This window comes from Musca domestica, unplaced genomic scaffold (genome assembly GCF_030504385.1).
Source record: "Musca domestica strain aabys unplaced genomic scaffold, Musca_domestica.polishedcontigs.V.1.1 196, whole genome shotgun sequence".
In the NCBI taxonomy this organism is placed as follows: Eukaryota; Metazoa; Arthropoda; class Insecta; order Diptera; family Muscidae; genus Musca; species Musca domestica.
Genome location: NW_026712248.1, coordinates 69818 through 97631, shown reverse-complemented (window position 1 = coordinate 97631; position 27814 = coordinate 69818). Strand labels below are relative to the sequence as shown.

The window sequence follows — 27814 nt, the reverse complement described above, 5'->3', positions numbered from 1 at the left end:
CTTATTCTCTGTCATGAGCAAATTATCAGTAAACGGAAAAATACGCAGGATTTCGAAGAATTGTTTCAATAAATTAATTTTTGAGCTTTGATGCTTGTGTTTGAAAAATATTAAATTAATAAAATTTCGACAAAATCGCTTAAGCATTTTCTTTCATTATTTTGCCCAGCTTTGATAGAAAGCAGCTTTGTGAGAACTTGCTTCAAAATGGAAGATTTTTATGATTTCTAAGAGAAATTTTTCTCTTTTCGAAAGTATCAGTTTCCAAAAATCGGGGTTTTATCAGCCCTGCTCAAAACCGTGCTCTAGAACATGAGCCGAAAAAAGAGATAATTTAAAAGAAAATTTAAAGTCTGTTTTTCTTTATATTTTACGATTTAATTTAATTGTTTTTAAAAATGAATGTTTGCCAAAATAATTTATAAAGCAAATGGATAAAAATATTTGTATAAATAATGACGTAACACTGTTTTCTTCTTGATTTAAATAAGCAAAGAGAAATTTGACTGGGAGAGAGATTTTTTCCTGAGCATCGCTGGAGTAAACTATCATTAAATGGAAAAATACGCATAATTTTGAACAATTGTTTCAATAAATTAATTTTTGAGCTTTTATGTTTGTGTTTGAAAAATATTAAAAATATTAAAATTTCGACAAAATCGCTTAAGCATTTTTCTTTGATTATTTTGCCCATCTATGATAGACAGCAGCTTTGCTTCAAAATTGAAAAATTTTCTAATTTCTGTTAGAACTTGTTCTTTTTTTGAGAGGAGCTACTTTTAAAAAATCGATCTTTTATTAAGATTTCAAAGAGAAGAGATGTGTCAAGAGAGCAGCTTTATGAGAACTGATTTGAAAATGGAAGAATTTTCTAATTTCTAAGATTTTCTAATTTCAGATTTCAGATTTGTGAGAACTTGCTTTAAATAGGGTATTTTTCCGAATTCTGAGAGAAGTTTTTCTCTCTTCTAGAGTAGTTACTACGGCGCCGCTCAAGAAAAAAGTATCTCTTTCCAGACAAATTTCTCTTTGTTATTTAGAGCAAGAACAAAACAGTGTTAAGTCATTATTTATACAAACATTTTGTTATCCATTTACTTTATAAATTATTTTGACAAACCTCCATATATAAAAACAATTAAAATAAAAAGAAATACAGAAATTTTATTTTCTCTTAAATTATCTCTTTTTTCGGCTCATGTTCTAGAACACGGTTTTGAGCAGGACTGAGTCACTACGAAAAATCCAGTTTTTATTCAAATTCCAGGGAGAAGAGATGTGTAAAGAGAGTAGTTTTGAGAGAACTTGCTTCAAAATGGAAGTTTATCCTCTCTTCGAAAGTAGTTACTTCCAAAAGTGGAGTTTTGTTTCAGGATTTCTCAAAGAGAGAAGCTTCGAGGGTAGTTATTTCCAAAAGTGGAGTTCAGTTTTCAGAGAGAAGATGTTGTACAGATAGCGGCTTTGTGAGAACTTGCTTCAAAATGGAAGATTTTTCTCATTTCTCAGAGAAGTTTTTCCCTCTTCGAGAGCAACTACTTCCAAAAATGGAGTTTTTCTAAAATTTCTGAGATGAGATGTTTAAAGAAAGTAACTTTGTGAGAACTTGTAGTTACTTCCAAAAATGGAGTTTTATTCAGATTTCAGGAATTCTCAAAGGTAAGTTCAGATTTCAAGCAGAAAATATGTGTATAGGGAGCAGCTTTGTGAGAACTTGCTTCAAAATGGAAGATTTTGCTTATTTCTAAGATCAGGTTTCCTCTCTTCGAAAGTAGTTACTTCCGAGAATGAAGTTTTTTCAGATTTCAGGAAGAAAAAATGCGTGAAGGAAGCAGCTTGGTGTTTAAAAGAGTTGATTAATTATAAACTGTAAAATGTAATGAAAAATGTCATTTTAATTTTCTCTCGAAAAATCTCTTCATATGATATTCCGCTATCTCTAGTGTAAAGAGAGCAGAAAGAGAGGAAGTTTGTGAGAACTTCAAAATGGGAGTTTTCTTTGATTTCAGGAAGAAATTTTTGTTCTCCCATCAAGAAACAAGATCTCAGAATCCAACAATTTTCTTATGTGATTAAGTTTCCTCTCTCAGGTGAGAAGTTTTCCTCTCACATTAAAAAAAATCTTCCACTGCACTGTTTTCCACTGTTTTGCACTGTTTTCCATGTAATTTGAAGAGGTGGGTAAAGAAAAAGGTGGAGAAACTTTGTGAGAACTTCAAAAGTGGGAGTTTTCTTCGAGTTCAAGGAGTCATTTTTTTCTCTCATTAAGAAACAATCTTCCAAAACTCGTATACTTCCTGATAGCAAGGACCTTTTTATATAAATTTTGATTGTCATCACCCAAGGGAAGTTTCAGTGTTTCTCATGTAATTTAAAGAAAGAGGAACTTAAAACTTAAAAAAAAACTGTTTTTTTTTTATTTTATTTCAGGAATATATTTTTCTCTCTCATTAAGAAACAACCTCTCAATTAGACAATTTCCAACTTGTCTTCCCTTATTGTGTGAAGAGGTGGTAAAAAAGAGAATGTGAGCATTTCTGTGAGAATTTCTTGGGAAAATTTTTCTTTTCCCATTACGGCGGAAGAACTTTTATAGCAATTTTGTTTAACTCCAGCAAAAGCAGGTTTTACTGTACTCCCTTGTTGATTTTTCTCACCTGCCATAACGAGAATTTAGCTTAGTCAGCTCATTATCTTGCCCAATAGCCTAGGTCATTAACTTTGTTTACGAAAGCAGCGATCAAAACAAAACCCAGAAAAAAGAGAACTTGTGAAACTATTCAATTTGAGATAATTGCGTCAACAGCTACTACAATAACAACAACAACAAATTGTGTAATCTAAAATAAAATTCTTGTTATGATGAGTCATTCAACTAAGATTTCCGGTCGTGGATAATTGTTAGCTAATTAAATAAAAAATGTGATTATCAAATTAATTTGACAGAGAGTGTGAGCATAACATAGCAGCTCGTTTTCGAAAATGAAATTAAATGGAAATTATGATTACAAAAAAAAATAATTTAAAAAAATTATTATTTCTTTCTCGAAATTGAAATTAAATGGAAATTATAGTTAAAAAAAACTAATAAATTTTCAAAAAATTCAATAAAACATGGAATAAAATTTATGATTTTTTAGAGCTTTTTACCTACCGTTTTTATAGTCCTGATAGTCCTTGAAAATATTTTTAAAAATCTTCGACTTTTGAGACTTGAAGTTCTTCTCCATAGTGCTGGAAGAAATATTCTTAAAAAAATCCAAGTATTAGGCTCTGATCTGTGGCTTCGATAGTCCTTAAAAATTATTTTTTAATCTATAATATAATCCATGAAAAATATTTCAAAAAAATCCACATTTTGTGGCTCTGAATGTACTTTGAAAAATAAGCTTAAAAATTCCCAGACAATAAAAATCCACGTCTTGTGGGTCTGATGCCTAAAAATCGTCGGAAAAACTATTCGTACAAATCCACGACTTGTGCTTCTTATAGTCCTTTAAGAAATATATTCAAATGTTTAAAAATCATTTAATAATAATTGGAAAAATAATTTTAAATATCTATGTCTTGAGACTCGGATAGTCCTTTGAAGAATATTCTCAACAATTTTCTTATAGTCTATGAAAAAATTCTTAAAATCTCACGACTTGTTGCTCTGATAGTCCTTTGAAAATCCTCTGAAAATCCCTTGAAAAATATTCCTAACAATTTTTTATTGTCCTACTAAAAGTAATTTGAAAAAAATATATATTTTTAAAAAATTTTAATCCTTGAAAAAATTCTCAGTAGTCTTTTGGAAAAATTGTCTTAAGACTAAATATAAATAGTCCTACATAAAATTTAAAGCAGCCAAGTTTCATTTTTGGCACAAAAACTCAATTCTTCAGTCTTTTTTTTTTTTTTTTTTGATTCGACAAATTTGGAGCCCCCTCCACCTCAAATCACCCAAACGCTTATTAATTTTCAACGCCTTTTAAAGAATCCAATCCAATTGCATTAATACCATACCCACATCCCATAACACACTTTGATAAAGCATAACAAAACATGATTAAAGCATAAAAGTGTAGCATAGTTTGAAACTAATTTAATAAATCACCCTGCGGCCCCTAAAATGTCACCACCAACCAGCAGCATTGTCAGCAAGGCGGTTACAAAACTGCATTAAAATATTTCTGTGTTTTTTACGATTTTTGTTTTTTTCTTTTTTAAATCTTTGTGGCTAAGCGTTTGAGCTGTGGCCACAAACCACAATGGGAGTAGCATGAAAAAGAAACCAACAACAATAACAAAAAAAAAACTATTACTTATTTTCTATTATTTAACACTTTGATGTGGCAAAGTCATGGCCGCTATTTGTTATCATCGAGTGTGTATATATGTGTGTGTGTGTGCGAATTGCATGTAATATGCTCCAATGGTTTTACAACGCATCATTGATATTTGTTTTTTTTTTCAAGATATTTTTAAGATGATGATGATGATGACAGCTACCAACAGCAACAGTTGCTGCCGGCACAGCATTTCTCCTCCGGCATTGACAGTTTGTTGTTGCTGCTTTCCCCCCCAAAGGTTGCTAATTAATTGATGAATTCAATTTGCATGTTGAGGTTTTGAAGATGAAGAGCGAGAAAATTGGAGGAAAATCTGTTGAAAATTGAAAATTACAATAGTTTGCAATCAAACTCTAACGAAAGACTTAAGAAACAAACTTCATGTTTTTTAATTCTCATTCTAATACAGAACCAGGTGAGAGTAGCACTCGTGCTTACTCTCACCGTTATTTTCTCCACACTCACACTCAGGCCGGTTTTAAAAACAATGCAATTAAAGAATTACAAAATGGTGAGAACACAAATGTGAGACTCACTACCCAGCCCTGATCTAATATCTATATTTCTCTCTACAACTCTCACTGAAAAATACATTCTATCAAACCGTTGCAAACAAAAGACTTAGAACACAAACTTCATTTGTTTCTCTCTCTTGTTTTCTATAACTCATGTGAAAGACTTAAGACACATACTTTCCTTACAATTTGCACTTTTTCAGCCATGGACTCTCTCTCTCTCACTTTGGCAATTTTCTCCCCTCCTTGAGTATTAACAGCATAAAAAGACTTAAGGCACATACTTGGATTGTTTGATATCTATTGTACTAGCTTTCATATATTTCTCTTAAATAAATAAAATAAAAAAATAATTAATTAATTAAAAAAAAATAAATTATTTTACAAATAAATGTACCCATTCATAGTGAAATAAATAAATTAATATCAATATAATTTAAAAATAATTGAGTGGCATCTCTCTCTTTTTTTGGCAATTGTCTCTCCTCCCTGAGTATGTATTCTTAACTGCATAAAAAGACTTAAGGCACATACATGGATTGTTTCATATAAATTTTTCTAGCTCCCATATATTTCCCTCAAAAAAAAATTAAATAAATGAAATAAATCATTAAATAATGAAGCAAATATTTTTTTACAGAAAAATCTACCCATAAATAACTAAATAAATAAATCAGAAAATAAATATTTGTTTGGCATATTTCATAACGTGGTGGTAAATTTTAGCCCTCTAAATTTTACAAAGAAAAACTTTGTTAAAAAAATTTTTGTTGTTGCAAAATGGTCAGGCTTATCCCTTTATTGTTGTTTTTATAAAATCAACGTTTGTTTATTAATAAATATTTGTTTTATAAGTATAAGCTTGTATATTTAAAATTGCAATAAGTAAAAAAATTGATTTTCTTTTTCATTTAAGCAAAAATTTTAATTAACGCTATAGAAGAGAGAATTTCAAGAAAATGTAAAGGGAGGATAAAATTTACCTCGTGGATATAAATGTCCGATTATCTTGTAATTTTGGCCAGACCTTGGTTTAATAAAAATATTGTGTAATTTGAAGACTATCGCACTCTTACACCACATTTTATATGAGTTATGATTATTCAAAATGTTGACCCTTTGTGGGGGAGGTACCAGAAGGAGTGGACTGATTTCTATAATCTTCTCAGCACACCTTGTGCTAGTAGAAATAATGGGATGTGAGAAATATGAAGAGATCCGGATGCTTATTTCAGATTTTATGATCGTTTTGGTTATTAAAAACTTTGACCCTTTGTGAGACAGGTATCAGAAGAAATGGTCCGATCTCTACCATCTTTATAACAGATCTAGTGCTGATGGAAATATTGTGCTGTACGAAGTCTGGAATGGAATCAGATGTTAATTTCGCGTTTTATGAGCTTCATGAATATTCAAAATTTTTACCCTTTGTGGGGGAGGTACCAGAAGGAGTGCACCGATATATTTCATCTTCACAACAGATCTTCTTTTAGTAGAAATAATGGTATGTGTGAAATATGCAGAGAACCGGATGCTTATTTTGGATTTTATGATCGTTTTGTTTATTCAAATCTTTGACCCTTTGGGGGGAGGTACCAGAAGGAATGGTCCGATCTCTATCATTTTTATAACAGATCTTGTGTTGATGGAAATATTGAGATGTACCAAGTCTGCAATGGAATCTGATATTAATTTCGTGTTTTATGAGCTCAATGGCTATTCAAAAATTTGTTCCTTTGTGGGGGAGGTACCAGAAGGAGTGCACCGATATATTTCATCTTCACAACAGATCTTCTTTTAGTAGAAATAATGGTATGTGTGAAATATGCAGTGAACCGGATGCTTATTTCGGATTTTATGATCGTTTTGTTTATTCAAATCTTTGAACCTTTGTGGGGAAGGTACCAGAAGGAGTGGATTGATATATTCCATCTTCACACCAGACCTTGGGTTAATAAAAATATTGTGATGTGTGAAATTTGAAGACAATCGGACTCTTAAATCCCATTTTATAAGAGTTATAATTATTCAAAATGTTGCCCCTTAGTGGGGGAGGTACTTGAAGGAGTGCACCGATGTTATCCATTTTCGCACCTGTGCTAGGTCTGATGCAAATATTGGGATTTGCAATGTTGGAGCAAAATCGAATTATCCTTTCTCTTTCTGTGCAGTAAATTAATATTATTTGAAAATGTTGATATTTTGTGGGGGTGGCACCAGAAGGAGTGGATCGATATTGTCCATCTCCGAACACAATCTAGGTTTGATAATAATATTACGATGTACCAAGTTTGGAACAAATCGGGTACTTCCTTCGAGAGTAATCGTGCTCACCGGCCAGTCACACAGACATACAATCCACCCCTAGATCGACTTCAAATGACCTAAAACGGATTTGATCCAAGGAGACCTAGGGTCTAAAACAATTATTTCTTTGAGGCACTTTTTAGCCGTACCAAATATTATATACCCTCCATAGTCATGTGACCTTTCCGCCCATGTAATATCAATTTGTAAACTACCCACTTAAATCTGAAGCAAAAAAAAAAAAACGATAAATAATTTCACTACTTTTACTCATGTTACGGTTTTCTATTTCTGAAGTTCAGCTAAGGTAATGCTCGGTGACATTCACTTTCTGCCATTTCGGTTAGCTAATAAAGATCTCTGGTTAAGTGGCCGGCACACATGCATTTGTAGAGATATCAAATGTTTAAAGATGAGAGAGTTGTTGTTTTTATTATTTTCATTTAAATCGATTGTGACGTCATGTCAACTGAGTGTGTGTGTGCGTTAATCTGTTATGTTATAAGGTTTAAAACTTCAATTACTTGTTTTTTTTTATTTTATTTTATTTTAATTTAATTTCAAGTCTTGTCACATAATGGCTATTAAAATACCCGAAGTGAGGACATAAACTGGCTTTGTTGCTCAAAAACAGTTAGTTTTGTGTGTGTGGTGAGAAATTATTTTGGGGTGGTGAAGAGGGGGTGTTACAATTTCTCTCTCGCCTTCTCTCTCTCTCTCTCTCTCTTGCTTTCCTTCTCAAATAGAAATTCCCTTTTTGCTTAGAGCAAAAATAACCCAGAATTTCTGAAAAAAAAAATCTCTCAAGAGACTGTTAAAATGAAAGACTTAGGACACGAACTTGTATTACCTCAAAACCAAAGACTTAAGGCACAAACTTACTATAACCCAACAAATATGTGACACGAAGTCTGAACTTGTAAATGTCAAAAATAAACCAGAATTTCTGAATTTAAAACAAGAGACTTAGGACACGAACTTGTGTTACCTTAACCAAAGACTTAAGGCACAAAGTTGCTATAACCCAAAAAAATATGGGACACGAACTCTAAACTTGTCAATGACAAGAATAACTCGGAATTTCTGAAAAATTCTCTCAAGGTACTGCTAGAACAAAAGACTTAGGACAAAAACTTGCATTACCTTAAAACCAAAGACTTAAGGCACAAACTTCAGACTCATATCCAAACCAGTAAGGAAAGCTCATATTTTTTACAGTTCTCGTAAAAAAAAGTTTATATTGGGCATTTCTGAGCTCTATGAGATATCTGGTACAAAATATGATTATGGTAGAGTGCATATTCTGAAAGTTGGAGATTTAAACACCAAATCGGATGCAATATATATATATATATGGGAGCAAATTTGAAATTCTTGCTCCTATGCTAAATTCGGTTGAAGTGCCAAAAATCTATTTCAACTAATATCAGCCATTTGATGCACAAAAAACCTAAAATCGGACGAAGATATATAGGGAGACTATATTCAAATCTGATCCGATCTTGATAACATTTGAATCATGTATTGCTAGGCTGAATCTAATATCTGGTACCAAATATCATTTTTATGCGGTGTATATTGCGAATGTAAGGGACTTAAACACCAAAATCGGATGAAATATATATGGGAGCTATAGCTATATCTGAAGCGATCTTCACCAAATTTGACATACTAGCTTCTAGACTCAATTCGGTCGTAAGTGCCAAATTTCATCCTATTTGGACAAATATTTGACGTTTTGTGCACAATAAAAGGTAAATCGGACGAAGTTATATATGGGAGCTATATCCAAATCTGAACCGATCTCAATAAAATTTATATTTCTGAGCTGTATTTGCTATATTTCCCCAAATATTTTTGTTACAGAGTGCATATTAAGGCTGCGGTGGACAAAAATAACAAATCGGATGAACAATATATATGGGAGCTATAGCTATATCTGAACCGATTTCGATCAAATTTGGCATACTTATTTTGTAGGCCTAATTTGGTTGCGTGTGTAAAGTTCTATACTATTCGGGCTGATATTACACGTTTGGTGCACAATGAAAGGCAAATCGGACGAAGATATATATGGGAGCTATATCTAAATTTAAACCGATTTTCACCAATTTCAATAGGGTTCGTCCTTGAGCCAAACAAATGTTATGTAGAAAATTTAATCTCAATCGGATAATAAATGCGACCTGTATTCTGGTGAATAATGTCGCCAAAATCATCAAAATACCGAATATCGGGAGGTACCGTTATATGGAGGTTAGACGAAGACGTGAATCTGCACAGACAATTTTCTGTCACAGACTGTAGTATCCTGCACAGATAATTTTCTGTCTTAGGGTGAAGTATTAATTTCGAACTTCAAATACCAAATTTGAAACAATTCCGGTGAAAAATGTCGCAAAAATCATCAAAATACCGAATATCAGGAGGTAACGTTATATGGGGGCTATACGAAGACGTGGACCTGCACAGATAATTTTCTGTCTTGAGGTGAAGTATTAATTTTTAGCTTCAATTACCAAATTTGAAACAATTCCGGTGAAGAAATTCGCTAAAATCATCAAAATACCGAATATCGGGAGGTAGCGTTATATGGAGGCTATACGAAGACGTGGACCTGCACAGACAATTTTTTGTCTTAGGCTATAGTATCCATTTCGAACTTTAAATACCAAATTTGAAACAATACTGGTAAATAATGTTGCTAAAATCATCAAAATACCGAATATCGGGAGGTTGCGTTATATGGGGGCTATAGGAAGACGTGGGCCTGCATAGACAAATTTTTGTCTTAGGGTGAAGTATTCATTTTTAGCTTCAGTTACCAAATTTGAAACAATTCCGGTGAAGAAATTCGCTAAAATCATCAAAATACCGAATATCGGGAGGTACCGTTATATGTGGGCTATACGAAGAAGTGGACCTGCACAGATAATTTTCTGTCATAGACTGTAGTATCCATTTCGAACTTCAAATACAAAATTTGAAACAATTCCGGTAAATAATGTCACTAAAATCATCAAAATACCGAATATCGGGAGGTAGCGTTATATGGGGGCTCTACGAAGAGGTGGACCTGCATAGACAATTTTTTCTCACAGACTGTAGTATTTATTTTGAACTTCAAATACCAAATTTAAAACAATTCTGGTAAATAATGTCGCTAAAATCATCAAAATACCGAATATCGGGAGGTACCGTTATATGGGGGCTATACGAAAACGTGAACCTACATGACCCATTTACGAACTTAACCTGCCTACTGAAAAAATAAACACGTGTGCAACATTTTAGCCTTCTATCTCAATTTGTTGTTGGGTCTGACATGAGTATTTCGAGGAGTTACAAACGGAATGACAAATTTATTATATCCTCCATAGTTTGGTGGAGGGTATAAAAATATGCGACACGAACTCTGAACTTGTCAATCTCCCAGCAAAGTCTCGAGACACAAACTCAACATGGAGTGGACAAAAGACTTAAGACACATACATGACCTAATGTTATAATCATAGAAAAAAGAAAGACTTAAGACACGAACTCTGAACTTGAATTGATAATCGCAAAACAAAAGACTTAAGACACAAACTTTGCATGGAATTGTAAGCCGAAACAAAAGACTTAAGACACATACTTTAAATTATTTGCTAATCACAATATGAAAGACTTAAGACACAAACTCTCAATGGGACACAGAGAGAGAAAGAGAGAGAATGCATAACCTTAAACAAAAGACTTAAGACACGAACTCTGAACTTGAATTGGTCAACTGAAACAAAAGACTTAGGACACATACTCTGGGTGAGAGAAAAATTCCATAGACATGGGAATCAAAGCGAAATTAAATAAAAATAGGTTGTAATTTTCAAAAAACAAAAGACTTAAGACACATACAGAAAAATCACAAAATACCTTCGTTAATATTTTTCCATTAAAAAAAGGTAAGAGGTGTAATGTTTTGAAGAAGAAAAAAATTAAAATTCCATTGAAAAATCATTTTACATTTGTCATCGAAAAAAAAAATAATGAAATGTAACAGGTGAAAGAAAAAATTACATATTCCAAGTGACTTTTTTCTGTTACATTTGTTTTTGCCTGTTTTTTTGGATTTCCCTTTCAATTTCGAAAAAAAAACTAATCGCAATTGAAATATTTCATGCACGTCTTAAACGCCACCATTCGAGTGGCACATCAAGTCATAAATAAAATATTCTTAGCAAAAATCTTGGCAAATCATTCAGCTATTTATGGCCACATTTTTTTCTCTCGGCTAGTTGCCAAAATGCCACTATTTGTGAATTGAGCGAATTAAATCTAAGCCATCAATCAGTTTGATTTGCATACCATTTAAGCCAAGTCAAGCCAGCCAACCAGCCAGCCAGCCAGCCAGTTGGAAAGTTTCTTGTTGTTATGGGCCACACTCTCTCGCCCAATGTGAGATGAATTGAAAATTAGACTGTCATTGTTGTTTTGGTATTTTACAATTTATTCACTTAAATTATAATACACAGATTTTTTTTTCGTTAAAAAAAAATATTTCGATTTTTTTCTTTTCATTAAAAAATAAATTAAATGCAGCACTTAAATATGAGTTGAAGTTAATGATTGCATGGTGGGGAGAGAAAAGGGGTAATGCTATGCTACTTAATGGCCATATGAGTTACCACCGGGTGGCAAATAACTAGCACTGGGGCTGGCCCCAGCTGAGCTGTCGTGATGGGGTGGCAAATAATTTGCCTCGGGTTGTTGGTGATTACCAACCTCGCCAGCTGATTGATAACTGCCATCATGATACTCCAAAGTGGCTCCCGAGGGTATGGGATAATCATAGCCACTGGCCTCCTGGGCTCCACTGGAGGGTGGCAAATATTGTTGATGGGGAGCCTGATCTACTCCTGCCACCGACGATGACGAAGATGCTGATGATCCCTCAAATTTGCTACCCAAAAATGTGGAGGGTTTAAAGGGCACCTTGCTGTAGGATGGAGTCTTAAAACTGGAGCCAATAATGTTGGTGTGCAAAACATTGGGTTTATTCGAGGTGAAACTGAAATGGCCCAAACCCTTGTGGCCGGCAGCATAAACAGGTCCCTCATCCAGGGAATTTTGATAACTTGGGCTATAGGTGGCACTTACCGCGGAAATTGGCAGGCCATAGCTGCTGGAGGGTAAGGCAGGTGGAAGATATGTGGCCACAGGCGCCTCATAATGATAACCTGAGTCTCCAGCAGGTCCACCCAAACCGGAATCTTGGCTGGCGCCCACAATGTAATGATGTTCCTGATTGCCATTGTGCACATGATCAGAGTGATGGACCTCATGGCCTGAGGAATAATCACCTTGGCTGGAGAAGCCCGATACAGCACCAGCACCAAAACCAGAAATTCCATGGCCAGAGCCAGAGGAATAACCAGAAACTCCATGTCCTGAACCGGAAGAACCAGAAAATCCACCATGACCTACACCAGAAACTCCATGGCCACCAGAAACACCATGACCCACACCAGAGCCCAACGAAAATCCTCCATGACCTCCAGCAGAACCCAATGAACCACTAATACCCTTGGAATAATGATAACCAGCTGCCAGACCTGAACCGGAGCCAACATGGCCAGCACTCAAAGAATAACTAGGTCCGGCACTAATTACCTTGGGTCCCGATGAAAAACCATGACCACCAAACGAGTGGACACCATGGCCCAAACCACCAGCCACTGCATGACCCACAACATAAGAGGGACCCGAACTCTTTATGGCATGGCCAAATCCACCGGCAAAACCACCGGAACCATGACCGCCATATGAAACACTTGGTGCATAGCTAGCGGGGAAGCCTCCAATACCATGGCTAACACCCACAAATTTCACACCACCTAGGCCGCCAGATTGATGACCATGGAAACCACCATGGCGATGATGGCCAGCTGAGGACAATCCCGGGCTGCTGTAAGAGTCATAGCTGCTGGCCACCGAGCTGGGAGGCAAGTACTTATAGGAGGGTCCATGATAGCCGCCATGACTGCCGCCGCCGCCACCCAAAAATGAGGCATCTCTTTTGGGCTTGGAATCACTGCTTTTATCCGAGGCCAGATCAGGGGATTTCTGCTCCGATTTATCACTGACATCGGCCTGGGCCACAGCTGCCAGCACCAAAAATCCAATCAAATACTGGAGAGAAAAAAATTTCGAATTTAAATCGGAAGAAAAAACTTTCAAACTCATCTGGCTTACAAATAACTTCATGGTATCCTCTGCTTCTTCTTCTTCTACGTAATCCTTAGCTAAAATCGAAAGCAACCGCTGCTGCTGTAATCCACTAGTTTGCTTGGTTGCAAAGACGAAAGGTTTATGTTTCGACTCATCATGGCATGACTGACTTTTATAGCCAAAAACGAAAAGAAAACAACAAAAGCCCAACTGCTCGGTTTCTTCTCACATGGCGAACAGAGGCAGCAATCAGCAGCAGCTGTTACTGTCGTCATTGTTGTTGTTATTGTTTTGGCTTGGCTCTTTTGCATGGCAATGTCTGTGCAGCCAAGGGGTGGGGGACTGGGGGTCTGCCAGTAATGTCACATTGTGTTATGGTCTAATCTTTACAACCGCCACTTAAAAGAAACGACCTCTCTTTGGCGCGTGTCATATTAAAGCTCATTAGCTCTCTCTCTCTCTCTCACTCGGTGGCAATTTGCCTGCTAACTAGAGGCCCACTTGAAAAACTGAACAAATTGTGAACAGTTTTTAATTTGCTTGTTAAGTTACAAGATTTACAACAACAACAACTGGTGGCATGGTGCGTAAACATCTTCACTGCCACTTTGGTTCCTTATTGGTGCCATGGCGGAAAAATTAAGTTTTTTTTTTTGGTTTGAAAAAATAAAAATTAATTAAGCTGTCTCTAAGGAGGCCAATGGACAATGAATTCGTCAATAATATGGCTTTGGGGAGTGAAAAAATGAAGGGGAGAGGTTCTCAAAAGTGAAAAAGGGAATGCGAGGGGGAGCTGGAGGAATAATATTGAAATGAGAGGTACCTCTAAAAAGAGATAAAATGAAAAGAAAACAAAATGTATCAGTCGGTTTTGTGAGCTTCATGGATATTCAAAATTTTGACCCCTTGTGGGGGAGGTACCAGAAGGAGTGGACCGATATATGCCATCTTTCCACCAGACCTTGGGTTAATAGAAATATTGTGATGTGTGAAATTTGAAGGGAATCGGATGCTTATTTCGGATTTTATAATCGTTTTGGTTATTCAAAACTTTGACCCCTTGTGGGGGAGGTACCGGAATAAATGGTCCGATCTCCACCATCTTCACAACAGATCTTGTGTTGATGGAAGTATTGAAATGCACCAAGTTTGAATGGAATCGGATATTCATTTTGCGTTTTATGAGCTTCATGAATATTCGAAATTTTGACCCTTTGTGGGGGAGGTACCGGAAGGAGTGGACCGATATATCCGAACTTCACAGCAGACCTTGGGTTAATAAAAATATTGTAATATGTAAAATTTGAAGAGAATCGGACTCTTACATCACATTTTATAAGAGTTATAATTATTCAAAATTTTGACCCTTTGTGGGGGAGGTACCAGAAGGAATGATCCGATCTTTAAAATGATTATAAGAAATCTTATGTTGATGGAAATATTGAGATGTACCACGTTTGAATGGAATCGGATATTAATTTTGCATTTTATGAGCTTCATGAATATTCGAAATTTTGACCCTTTGTGAGGGAGGTACCAGAATAAATGGTCCGATCTCTACCATATTTATAACAAATCTTATATTGATGGAAATATTGAGATGTACCTATTCTGAATGGAATCGGATATTAATTTCGCATTTTATGACCTTCATGGATATTCAAAATTTTGAACCCTTTGTGTGGGAGGTACCAGAAGGAATGGTCCAATCTGTACCATCTTTATATCAGATTTTGCGCTGTTGGAAATATTGAAATGTACCAAGTTTGAATGGAATCGGATATTAATTTCGCATTTTATGAGCTTCATGAATATTCGAAATTTTGACCCTTTGTGGGGGAGGTACCAGAAGGGGTGGACCGGTATATCCCATCTTCGCAGCAGATCTTGTGTTAGTAGGAAAAATAAGATGTGTGAAATGTGAAGAGAAGCGGATGCTTATTTCAGATTTTATGATCGTTTTGATTATTCAAAACTTCGACCCTTTGTGGGGGAGGTACCAAAATAAATGGTCCAATCTCTACCATCTTTACAACAAATCTTATGTTGATGGAAATATTGAAATGTACCAAGTTTGAATGGAATCGGATATTAATTTTGCATTTTATGAGCTTCATGAATATTCGAAATTTTGACCCTTTGTGGGGGAGGTACCTGAAGGAGTAGACCGATGTATGCCATCTTTAGACCAGAACTTGGGATAACATAAATATTGAGATGTGTAAAATTTGAAGACAATCGGACACTTACATCACATTTTATAAGAACTGTAATTATTCAAAATTCTCCTCCTTTGTGGGGGAGGTACCTGATGGAGTGGACCGATATTGTCCCTATTCGCACCTATCCAAGCACTGATGCAAATATTAGGATTTGCAAGGTTGGAGCAAAAACAGATAATTCTTTCTCTTTATGTGCTGCAAAATATATTCTTTAAAAATTTTAATATTTTAGGTGGGAGGTACCAGAAGGAGTGGACCGATATTTTCCATCTCTGAACTAGATCTAAGTTTAACAATAATATTACGATGTACTAAGTTTGGACCAAATCGGATACTCCCTTAGAGAGTTATCGTGCGCAACAGCCAGACAGACGGATGGACGGACATCGCTTAATCGACTCCAAATGTCATGAAACGGATTTGGTCCAAAGAGACCTAGAGTCTAAAACCATTATTACGATGAGGCACGTTTTGGCCATATCTCTCTAACCCTCTCTGAGGTATGGTATCCCGAACAAACAAGCCAACACTGTTCTGGGTATAAAAAATAAATAAACAAAACGAATTTGTAATTATTTTCAGGATATAAATATTCAATTCAGTTCTTCAATATTTATACCCTACACCATATAGTGGTAAGCGTATTATGTCTTTGTGTATTTGTTTGTAACATGGAGAAGGAAGCGAGATAGACCCATAGTTACTTTTGAGGATCTCCATAGAATTACTTTGATTTATGCATGTCAGTTCGTCTGTCCGTCCGTCCGTCTGTCCATGTAGTTTTGTGAACAAAATGCAGGTCGCATTTATTATCCGATTCAGATGAAATTTTCCAAACAACATTTGTTTGGCTCAAGGACAAACCCTACTGAAATTGGAGATAATCGGTCAAAATTTAGATAAAGCTCCCATATATATCTTCGTCCGATTTGCCTTTTATTGTGCACCAAACGTGTAATATCAGCCCGAATAGTATGGAATTTTGCACATACAATCAAATTAGGCCTGAAAATAAGTATGCCAAATTTGATCGAAATCGGTTCAGATATAGCTATAGCTCCCATATATATTGTTCATCCGATTTGTTATTTTTGTCCTCCGCAGCCGTAATATGCACTCTGTAATAACAATATTTGGGAAAATATAGCAAATACAGCTCAGAAATACCTTCGCTAAATTTTATCGAGATCGGTTCAGATTTGGATATAGCTCCCATATATAACTTCGTCCGATTTACCTTTTATTGTACACCAAACGTCTAATATTTTCTCAAATGGGATGGAATTTGGCACATGCGACAGAATTGAGTCTAGAAGTTAGTATGCCAAATTTGGTGAAGATCGGTTTAGATATAGCTATAGCTCCCATACATATTATTCATCCGATTTGTTATATTTGTTACCAACAGCCGTAATATGCACTCCGTAACAACGATATTCAGGGAAATATATCAAATTCAGCTCACAAATATCTTTGCCAAATTTTATCGAGATCGGTTCCGATTTGTATATAGCTCCCATATATATCTTTATCCGATTTCAAAATAATTGTGCACCAAATGGTCAATACAAGTCCGAATTTAAAAGTTACAAATGCTTCGGCATATTTAGTCCTTTGAACTTTAAATTATAATTATAATCATAGCGTGTATGATTAAATTCTCCCATAAAATCTCTTAATTGTTATGTGGAGCTCTACTAAATTAGCAAAGTGGTGTAGGGTATCATAAAATCGACCCCGCCCGACTTTAGGATTTTCTTTACTGGTTTTTATTTAAATACATTTTGCTGTTATTGCCATATTATCAACATAAAAAATGGCAACATGAATTTATTTATCGGAACAATGTAACCGGCCTATGAATTATATATGATCTTCTAATAAAACACTTCGCTATTAAATCCCCTCACCCGATTTATCTGGACATTTGGTGCGATTAAAAATTATTTCCTCATAGATCAACAAATTTTTCCTTTTACATCTCATCTCAAAATTTCATTGAAAAAATTTGCAAACAAAACTTTCCCGTCTTCGTGACTCTTCTCTTTTATGTTCTTCGATTGCGTTGTTTTTTTTCTTACTTTTCCTCTTTTTACTCATTGCGTGAGGTCAAAGACATTACATTAGCGCATAATTGACAACAGCAAAGGCGGGGAATTATTCTATGTTAATAACACAACATTGTTATGGTAATTAAGTCTCTTTTAAACCGTTTAAAAAACCCCCAACATCAACAACAACAACAGCCATAGCAGCAGCAGCAACGACAAGAAGAAGAAGAAAATCCAAAACAAAGCGTCAAAGAAAAGAGGTTCCCATTACTTTGCAAATCAAATGTATGGCGAGGATGACCTTGTGTGTGAATTGTGTAATAGAGGCACACAAGTGACAGAGAGACGACGACGACGACGGCGACGACGACGACAAGCGATGAGAAGAGCGCAGAGCAAAAAACGATTAAATAAAGACAATTTGCAACAAGAAAAACAAAAACCAAACAGTTGAGTAGGAGTGGGGGGTAGGGGGAATTGGTTTTAAATTATGTTTTGTCAATTTTTGACAAGATTCACGTAGAGGTGACAAGAAGGTGTTGATGTTTTTGTGATTTAAAAACAATGTAAGTAAAGAAGATTTATTCTTCTAATTAGAATAAAAATATAAATGAAATGTGGAAAAATAAAAAAACATAACACATACACACTATAATTTTTTAGTTCCGAAAAAAAAACTAGTTTTAAGGAATTTTTCCATTTTCTGATTTTTAGTCGACTTGTATTTTCAATTTTTTCAAATGTAAGTTAAATAAAACTGATCATTGTTGTTTATTTATATTTTTCGATATTTCGTCCTCCTAAGAAAGACATCATCAGGAACAATAATATTTAAACATATTACAAAAATGTCAAAAATTTCGCCAAGTACCAACCTCGACCTTATGTTGCTGCCATCTGTTTTATCACCGTGACAAATTTTATTTAACTTATATTTGATGGAATTTTTCAATTTTAAATTATTTCAACTAGCTCCTTCAGTTCATCTAAATGTGCTAAACACATTGGAATTGTCTTTAGAATTGAACCAGTTCACAGGAACTTGTTCATTACTTCACAGAGTTTTTTAGTTGATTTAATGGTACACATACAATTTAGGCTTTTTTGCTGGCTTAAGTCGTTGACTGGCTTTTTGAGAGTGTGATTCGAGAAGTGTAGAATATGTGGGTTCAGAACAAAAGAAAAACATGAAAATACTGGATCCAGTTAGGCTGGGTAATTGCGAGATCAATCCACCGAGATCTTTGTATGAGAGTTCGCCTCAGTGTTGTAGAATAGAGCGATGTGATTCCAATAAATTCCTCTCTTGTTAAAAACTAAGTTAACATGTTTTTATAATGAGGGAGAATAACGGGCCTACCTAGTATAGATGAGAGGGATCTTTTTATTTGATAAAAAAAAAACATTAAATTTGATAAAAACAATTGTGATGAGCAGACCTTTGAGTTAGATATAAATAAAATTTAAATTTCAATGGCTGCATGTCTTATGGCGAAGTTATAAGACGGGATGTAATCTTTACTCAGACTGATAATGAAGTGCAACATGTTTGCTTACCACATGTGATATAGCGTGTTTATGACTTCCCCCAAAGATTTTTGGGAAAAAATTTGTCTACCAAAAAGTTCGGAAAATCTTACCAAAAATTTACAAATTTTTTTCTCCAAGATTGGATTATATTAATTATGTAATTTCAGCTAAAACATCTCCAATTATTTGTCAGAACGGATATTAAAATTATATCAAGATTCTAAGTCAATTTAATGATATCTGTCTGCTCGTTGAAATTAGGATGAAGCCAATATTAGAGCTTTGAAGTTAAACATAGTTCTTTGACATTTTGAATAATAATTTCTATTGCATATAGGATGTTTGGTACTGAAAATGAGGTATATCGGTCCAAGATTTCCCATGGAAAACATGTGTTTGTTATCACCATTAACCCGGGTAAAGATTTTGTGTGTAAATGCAATAATTCGGTAATTTTTTCAGCCCTTAAAATGTTACCAAGACAAAGTCTATGTTACCAAGTTACCAACCCTAAAGATTGTTATCCATTTTGGTAGAATTCTACCCACTGTGGCAATTGTGATAAGCATGTGTACAGTTGGTAGCCATTTCTCTCTCTCTCTCTCTCTCTCCTCTCTCTCTCTATTACACTTAATGGTAACCTATCTTACCAGTCATTTTATCATAGGCAGTTCTTAAGAAATATTTTTAATAAATAATTTGTCTTACAAACGCTCATCCTTCGAGCCGGATCAGTGGAGGATAGTGGAGAAAAAATCTTAATAAAAATGCTGAAGAATTTGCCTTAACGTCGAGGAAATTCTGTCAGCTAGGTCATCAAGAGTGGAAAGTTGCCGAGCTAAAACTATAGCTGGAATTGTTCCCATACCAGGGAAATTTATTAGCCAAATAAGAGGATGCTGAGTCAGAAAGAAACCTAAGCAAAGAAGACTGTGGTGGCGGTGCACACACTTACCGAGGAGGCTTCATAGCTGAGATCTTCAGACATAAGAGTTGAGACATATCCCCAAAAGGAAGAATATGTGAAATGGCCGCCAGTGACAAAGCTGGGAAAGAAATCAACCATTTACATGATTCGTGTAAAGCCTGCAATGAAGTTGGTCATAAGATGACGGAGTGTGAAAAATTCTTCTCTATAACATCAATTGAGAGAAGGTTCTATGCTAAAAAATTGAGAATGTGTTGCTTCTGTCTGCAATACAAGTCAAACAAAAGATGTCTCAGCCACAACAGTTGCCAACTATGAGGTGGTCACGTGAATCTGCACAGACAATCTCCTGTCTTAGGTTGTAGTATCCACTACGAACTTCAAATACCAAATTTGAAACGTGCAAGAAAGTGACACTACTTTCGGAGAATTTGGCTTCTTCGGAGGAGACCCGTAAAGTAGCTGAGCGAGAATGTGATAATTTGGCTGCAAAAGTAGTCAAAATTCCAGTACGGAAGAAAGAGTTTTAGAAGAAGACCCCATTAGCAAAGTTAAAATACTTGGGGTAGAACAAGAATTACATCCTACAGACTCAAAAGAGCAGGTATCTACTACTGCAGAGTCCAAGTGGAAAAAGTCTAATGCTATGTTAGGTTAAGTCATATTATCATAAGTAGTTCTTAAGAAATATTTGTATACCCCACACCATACAATGGAGGGTATATTATCTTTGTCACTCCGTTTGTAACTCCTCGAAATACTCTTTTCAGACCCAACAAAGTATATAAATTCTTGATCAGCGTAAAATTCTAAGACGATTTAGAACTGTCCGTCTGTCTGTCTGTTGTAATCACGCTACCTTTCGAACGAAATGAGATAGAAGGCTAAAATTTTGCACACATGTTTATTTTTTCAGTAGACAGGTTAAGTTCGTAAATGGATCATGTAGGTCCACGTTTTCATATAGCCCCCATATAACCGTACCTCCCTATATTCGGTATTTTGGTGATTTAAGCGACATTATTTGTCGGAATTGTTTCAAATTTGGCATTTGAAGTTCGAAATGGATACTAAGACAGAAAATTGTCTGTACAGGTCCACGTCTTCGTATAGCCCTCATATAACGGTACCTTCCAATATTTGGTATTTTGATGATTTTAGCGTCATTATTCACAGGAATTTTTTCAAATTACTTATTTAGAGTTCGTAATGAGAACTACAGTCTGTGACAGAAAATTTTCTGTGCAGATCCAGGTCTTCGTATAGGCCCCATATATCAGTACCTCCCTATATTCGGTATTTTAACGATTTTATGTACAATACTCACCAAAATTGTTTGAGATGTCGTATTTGAAGTTTTTAGTTAATGGATGCTACAGCCTGTGACAGAAAATTGTCTACGCAGGTCCAGGTCTTCGTATAGCTCCGATATTACGGTACTTCCCTACATATTTGATGGTTTTAGTTACATTATTCAACGTTTATTTCAAGTTTCGAATTTGAATTTGGTAATGACTTATGACAAACAATACCTATGTAGGTCCACGTCGTATAGACACCAATATAATGGCTATATTCGGTATTTTTAAAATTTTAACATAATTTTTTAAGGATTTTATTTTTGGAAAATTTCCAAATTCGTTCCAAATGGTGGAGGGTATTCAAAGTTCGACCCGGCCGAACTTACTGATTTTTAACTTGTTTTTCTTCAAAAATTTTGTGCAGAATCCTTTATTTCTTTACATCTTAGACTTAAATAATATATAAATAATTAAATATCATAAAAATTATTCGAAAAAAAAAACATAACCTCAAAATCTTTGCATATTCTTATAGAAATCGTAGTAATTATTCCCTGGCATATAGACCAAATTATTGACAGCATTGGCATAGGAGGATTGGGCATTTTGTGGTTCATGTACCGGTTTGATGAGATTGTTTTGCGATGGTGGTGACCCAAAGGACCTTAGAGGTGCTGCTTGTTGAACAACATTATTATTGTTGTTGTTGTTGTTATTAAGCTGTGCCACTGACCTGGCAGTGACACTTTGTACCTGTCTACTGGCATCGCCATAGGGTTTTATCGCTTGGGTCTGCGATAAGGGAAGTTGCTGCGAGGCATAACCCAAAAATTGCGAAGGTATAAAGGGTGCCTCCATTTTTTTGGTTTTCATGTTATAACTTGGAGTTGCAGCTGTGGGAGCTGTGGCAGGCCTCAATGGCATCATGGAGAAACTGGGAGTATTATATTGCTGGCCATATACCATTGAGGGGCTGCCCGCATACATTTGATTGTAGCTATAGAGCAGATTTGTCAAAGGATTAATTGTTGTTGTGGCAATCGATGATGGTGCTGGCTGTTGATTTTGAATTCCGGTGGTGGGTGATGGCTGATTGGCTGGAAACTGTTGTGGCCCGGTGTAGTGAAGATTATGTGTATTTTGTTGGGCAGGGTTCGCCTGGGTTATGCCAGCAGCCTTGTTGACATTCAAGGGCATATAAATTAAATGGAACATTTGCCCTGGAGGATTATTGAATTCCAATAAATTGTGAATGTGCTGGGTATTGTTGTGGGGTAGAGGTTGTTCCACCACAGGCTTTTCGTCATTCTGCCGGGTAAATCCTGCATCATCCAGGGTATTCCTTTGTTGCTGCTGCTGTTGTTGCTGCTGCTGATAATAGTTCGTATAGTAATCCATTTGACCCAGCTGGCCATTGGCTTGGAATCCAGGATAACTGCCAAATTTTAATTCTCGTTTGCCATGATTACAGGACAGCTTAAGGGCATGGCTGGTGGCAATAAAACAGAGCAATAACCGAACAAAATCCAATGACAAGTAATGCATTTTAATGTTTCAAAGAAGATGCTGTTGTCTCTGGTGAAATGCTTGAAGATGAATGGAAAACTGATGCATTTTCTTTGCCCCTTTTGGAGTTTTTATAGGAAAATGCAGATTTCCCCGAGGAAGGCAATGGAGAAGCTTCAACTTCCTATTATCATGGGAGGTAATATGAGTATCCCTATAAAACTTCCGGCGGAATTGAAATTGATATGTTAAATGCCGCACAACTCCAGACCTAATGTAGACTTATCTGCCCTCCACACACACACACAGACTTATCCTCTCCCCACACACACACACACAAGCTATTAATTGTGAAAAAGTAGGCTTGTGTTATTTAATGTTTTTTTTTCTCTCTTTATTTTTTTATTTTTTTTTTCCTCCATTTCTTTACTGAAAATGATCTGCCTAAGATTTGATTACATCACAGCTTAAACGCCCAATATCTAACAACAAACAATCTTCGACAACAACATTCGCTTTCATTGCCTTTTCTCTCTCTAGTGCGGAGCTTTGCTGCTGTTCACTTCACAGCCAAAAAAAAAAGGGAATGAATCACGTTTTGTTGGCAATTTGGCGGAGGGCGGGGGGAGCATTTATTTTGATTGAATTTTGTTCGAAAATAAATTTATAGGTTAATAATAAAATTGAAAACTAAAAATTACACAAAATTGTGTTAACATTTTATTTTCGAAATTGGTTAACTTCCATCTTAAAAGCAAGTAAAAAATCTGTAAGTTCGGCCAGGCCGAACTTTATATACCCTCCACCATTTGGAACGAATTTGGGAAATTTTCAAAAAATAAAATCCTTAAAAAATTCTTTTAAATTTTTAAAAGTACCGAATATCGGAGCCGTGCGAAGACCTGGACCAGCATAGACAATTTTCTGTCATAGGCTGTAGTATCCATTACGAACTTTAAATGCGAAATTTGAAACAATTCCGGTTAGTAGTGTCGCTAAAATCATCAAAATACCGAATATCGGGAGGTACCGTTATATGGGGGCTATACGAAGACCTAGACCAGCATAGACAGTTTTCTGTCTTAGGCTGTAGTATCTATTACGAACTTCAAAAACCAAATTTAAAACAATTCCGCTGAATAATGACACTATAATCATCAAAATACCGAATATAGGGAGGTACCGTTATATGGGGGCTATACGAAGACGTGGACCTACATGGCCCATTTTCTGTCCTATACTGTAGTATCTATTACGAACTTCAAATACCAAATTTGAAACAATTCCGGTAAATAATGTCGCTAAAGACATCAAAATAACGCATATCGGGTGGTACCGTTATGTGGGGCCTTCCACAGAGTGATTTCCACAGACGGACGGACATTGCTAAATCGACATAGAATTTTATTCTGATCAAGAATATATATACTTTATGGGGTCTAAAATATATATTTCGAGGTGTTACAAACGGAATGACAAACTTAATATACCCTCCATACTATGGTGGAGGGTATAAAAATGAGATACATAAACGGGAGGTATTTTCCAATTTTCTTCTATTATTATTTGTGGTACTAAATTTGTTAAGAGGACAAAAGTCTTTCCGTGTGTTTTTATGGCTCCCAGTTCGGCTACGCTTTATTTCTGTAAGAAAATATGGGATATCAGACCGCAAAAAAATAATACCTTGGCCATATGACACGGTGATCTTAGCCATACTGTCCTAGGAAATCCTGATCTGTTAGCAAATCTGCTGAGGTTAAATTTTCTAAAGAAAATTTTGGCTGTTATTGATTTTCCTATAAAAAAAATCATAGCTAAGTTCTCAGGGTGTAAACATGCCCACGAGTTTGTAGCAGTGGCGTATTTTAAGGTTGATGGCAAAAGTAGAGACCTTGGTTTTGTGGGGAGTTTTGGGGAGATTTAGTGGCAAGAGAGCACTCATTTTGTATCAACATTTCTGAGATCTCAGGCTTGGGAGTGTGCCATTCTTAAGCTGAAAATGGTGGCAAGTGAAAATTGTAAATTAAATTTGATGTTGGGCGCCAAAAGAACATTGGGATGTTTGGGGATTTGTATCCATTTTTTTTTTTTGAGATCTCAGGTATTTGATATCTGAAAATGGTGGCTGGCATTGCCGAGAGGGTTTGGGAATTTCTGACGATTTTGGGGGTGAATTTGCTGTTGGGCGCCAGAAGAGAATCGGGAATTGGGTGTCTGGAGAGATTTGTATCGATATTTCTGAGATCTCAGGTATTCCATATCTGAAAATTGAGATAGGTATTGGCGAGAAGGTTTGGGAATTTTTGTCAATTTTGGGGGGAAAATTGTTAACTTCAGTTTGCTGTTGGGCGCCAAAAGAGGATTGTTTGGAAGTTTTAGTACAGCTTGATAGGAAATATCAGGCAGTTTCATTGACTTTTGGAGCAGGAGATGACTGGGTTCATGATAGGTGGCGGCTCTTGAACTAGGCTGCCTTGGTGTTGCCGATTTTGGCATTGATGTTGAGAGAAGGGGACTTGGTCTTTCGGTGATATTTTGTCAAGAGAGAGCCCTGGTTTTTGAGATCTTAGGCCTGGGAACAGGTTTGGGAAGTTCTAAAGATTTGGGAGGAGGGGGTGGTAATCGTTTACTTCAATTTGCTGTTGAGCGCCAGAAGAGGGTTCTTTGGTATTTTCAGTACCATTTTTATGTGAGAATAGAGTTGAAATTAGTGGAAATTGTGTTTTCAGGGCGGAATTGGTCTGGTTGTGGTAAGCTCTTAATCTGGGCTGCCTTGGAGTGGCGTGTTTTGAGGTTGATACTGAAAGTAGAGACCTTGGTTTTGGGGGAGTTCAGTGGCAAGAGAGCCCTGATTTTGTATCGACATTTTTTGAATCTTCTGGAGATTTTACGGGATCAATTTTCTGTTAGGCGCCAGAAGGGGATTGTTTGGTAATTTCACTACAGGTTGACAGGATATTTCAGGAGTGTTATAACGATAGCCCTGGGGAAGGCTGAGAGATTCCGTTCTGAGTATTCCATTCTTTTTGACTTGTGTGAAATGCTAGCTTCGGGTATTGTAGAAGGGCTGTATGGCAGTTTCATTGAGCTTTGGAGCTAGGGATTGTAAATAATGATTACTGGGTCCACGGTAGGTGGAAATTGTGGTTTTTAGTGAGAATTGGTATTGTTGTGGAGGGCTCTTGGGCAAGCTTGGAGTGTCGGATTTTAGAGTTTATGTCGTATTTGAAGTTAGAGGCCTTGGTCTTGCGGGGATGTTTCGTGAGAATCATTAACAAAAGACCTCTGGGGATGTTTGTGGAGGTTCAGTGGCAAGAGAGTTCTGATTTTGTTTCGACTTTTTTTAGATCTCAGGCCTGGGAGTATGATATTCCTTCCTTGAAAATGCGGGTAGGTATTGTTAGCAAATTTTAGGGATTTTCTGGAGATTTTAAGGGTAATTTGTTAACTTTTTGATGTAAACTGAACCCATCTGCTGTTGGGCGCCAGAAGAAAATTTTTTGGTAATTTCAGTACCTTATTGTCGGAGGATTTGAGTTGAAATGAGAGGAATTGTGTGGTTTCAGGGGGAATATAGTGAGGTTGTTGGGGGGGGGGGTCTCTTGGTCTGCCTTGAAGTGGCGGATTTTAGAATTTATGCTGAAAGTGAAGGCCTTGGTCTTGCGGTGATGTTTTGGTAGATTCAGCTGCAAGAGAACCCTGATTTTTATCAACATTTCTGAGATCTCAGGCCTGGGAATATGATATTCGTTATCTGAAACTGGTGACAAGTATTGCCGGACAGATTTGCGGGTTTCTGAAGATTTTGGGGGTAAATTATTAACTTTATTGGTGTCAGAGGAACCAAATTGCCTTAGGGCGCCAGAAGGGAATTTCAGGTGGGAGAACTGAATTTCCGTAATATATTGATTTCAATTTGTTTCAGGCTTTTCCTGTTGAGGTTGATAGGATATCTCAGAATTTGGCCTGTGGACACTGTGGAGAGATGATCATGAGGGGTTTTCCATTATTATGGCTTCCACTTGGATTTGTAGTCACCACCTGGGGTTGATAAGTTATCTGGGAACTTGCCCTCATAGCTTGGGGATAACCATGTTTCTGCTGAAAATTTGGTCCGATCAATTGGTCTTTAGGGCTTTCCAGTACATTGGCCTACACTTTTCCTGATTTCCATTATTTTGGTACGAGCCGCTGCAATTTTCGGTGCAGGCAAATTGATTACTCCATTGATGGCAGGGGAACCAATTTACCGTTGGGCGCCAGAAAAGGACTACTGGATAAATTCAGCACCATATTGCTGGGAGAATTGAGTTCGATCAATATTTAGATTTTCATTGGTTTCAAACTTTCCCTGTTGAGGTTGGTAGGATATCTTAAGATTTGGCCTCATCGCTAGATGATATCCTTGTGGAGAGAAGTTCATGAGGGGTTGTCCATTATTTTGGCTTCCACTTGGATTTTTAGTGTCCATCTGGGGTTTATAAGCTCATGGCTTGGGGTAACCATGATTCTCTTGGGAATTTACTCCGCTTAATTGGTCTTGAGGTTGTCCAGTACCTTGGCATCAATTTGAATTCGCATTAACTTCCAGGGATGGATAAGTTAGTTCCTGGTTTTTGCTTTATAGCCGGTGGACATCCATGTTTCTGCTGAACATTGTGGGTAGCTTATATCTCCTGATTTATATATCTCCTGATTTTTCGGCTATTTGGGATAGAAATCGGCCGGCCAGGTCCTGGGAAATTTGTGAATCAGATCCTCATCAAATCTGAGTTCAATGAAAAAATGTTCTACATTTTTCAAAACGTTTTTTTATTTATTTTCCGTACAAAAAAATATGATCTGAATAAATACAACAAAAATTACAAAATGAGCCGGAATGGAACTTAAGAACTAAATGAGAGGTAAGTCGG

General features: G+C 36.1%; 1 protein-coding gene across 1 annotated transcript; it reads right to left on the bottom strand.

Moving 5' to 3' along the window:
- Positions 1–11689: 11689 nt before the first annotated feature.
- On the bottom strand, positions 11690–13510 carry LOC101887588 (hornerin). The gene is made up of 2 exons (XM_005187635.4): positions 13385–13510; positions 11690–13321 (listed from the first exon to the last, which is right to left on the bottom strand). Exons 1-2 carry the CDS (start codon positions 13394–13396, stop codon positions 11798–11800), a joined length of 1536 nt encoding a protein of 511 aa, XP_005187692.3. The 5' UTR covers positions 13397–13510; the 3' UTR covers positions 11690–11797.
- Positions 13511–27814: the final 14304 nt, after the last annotated feature.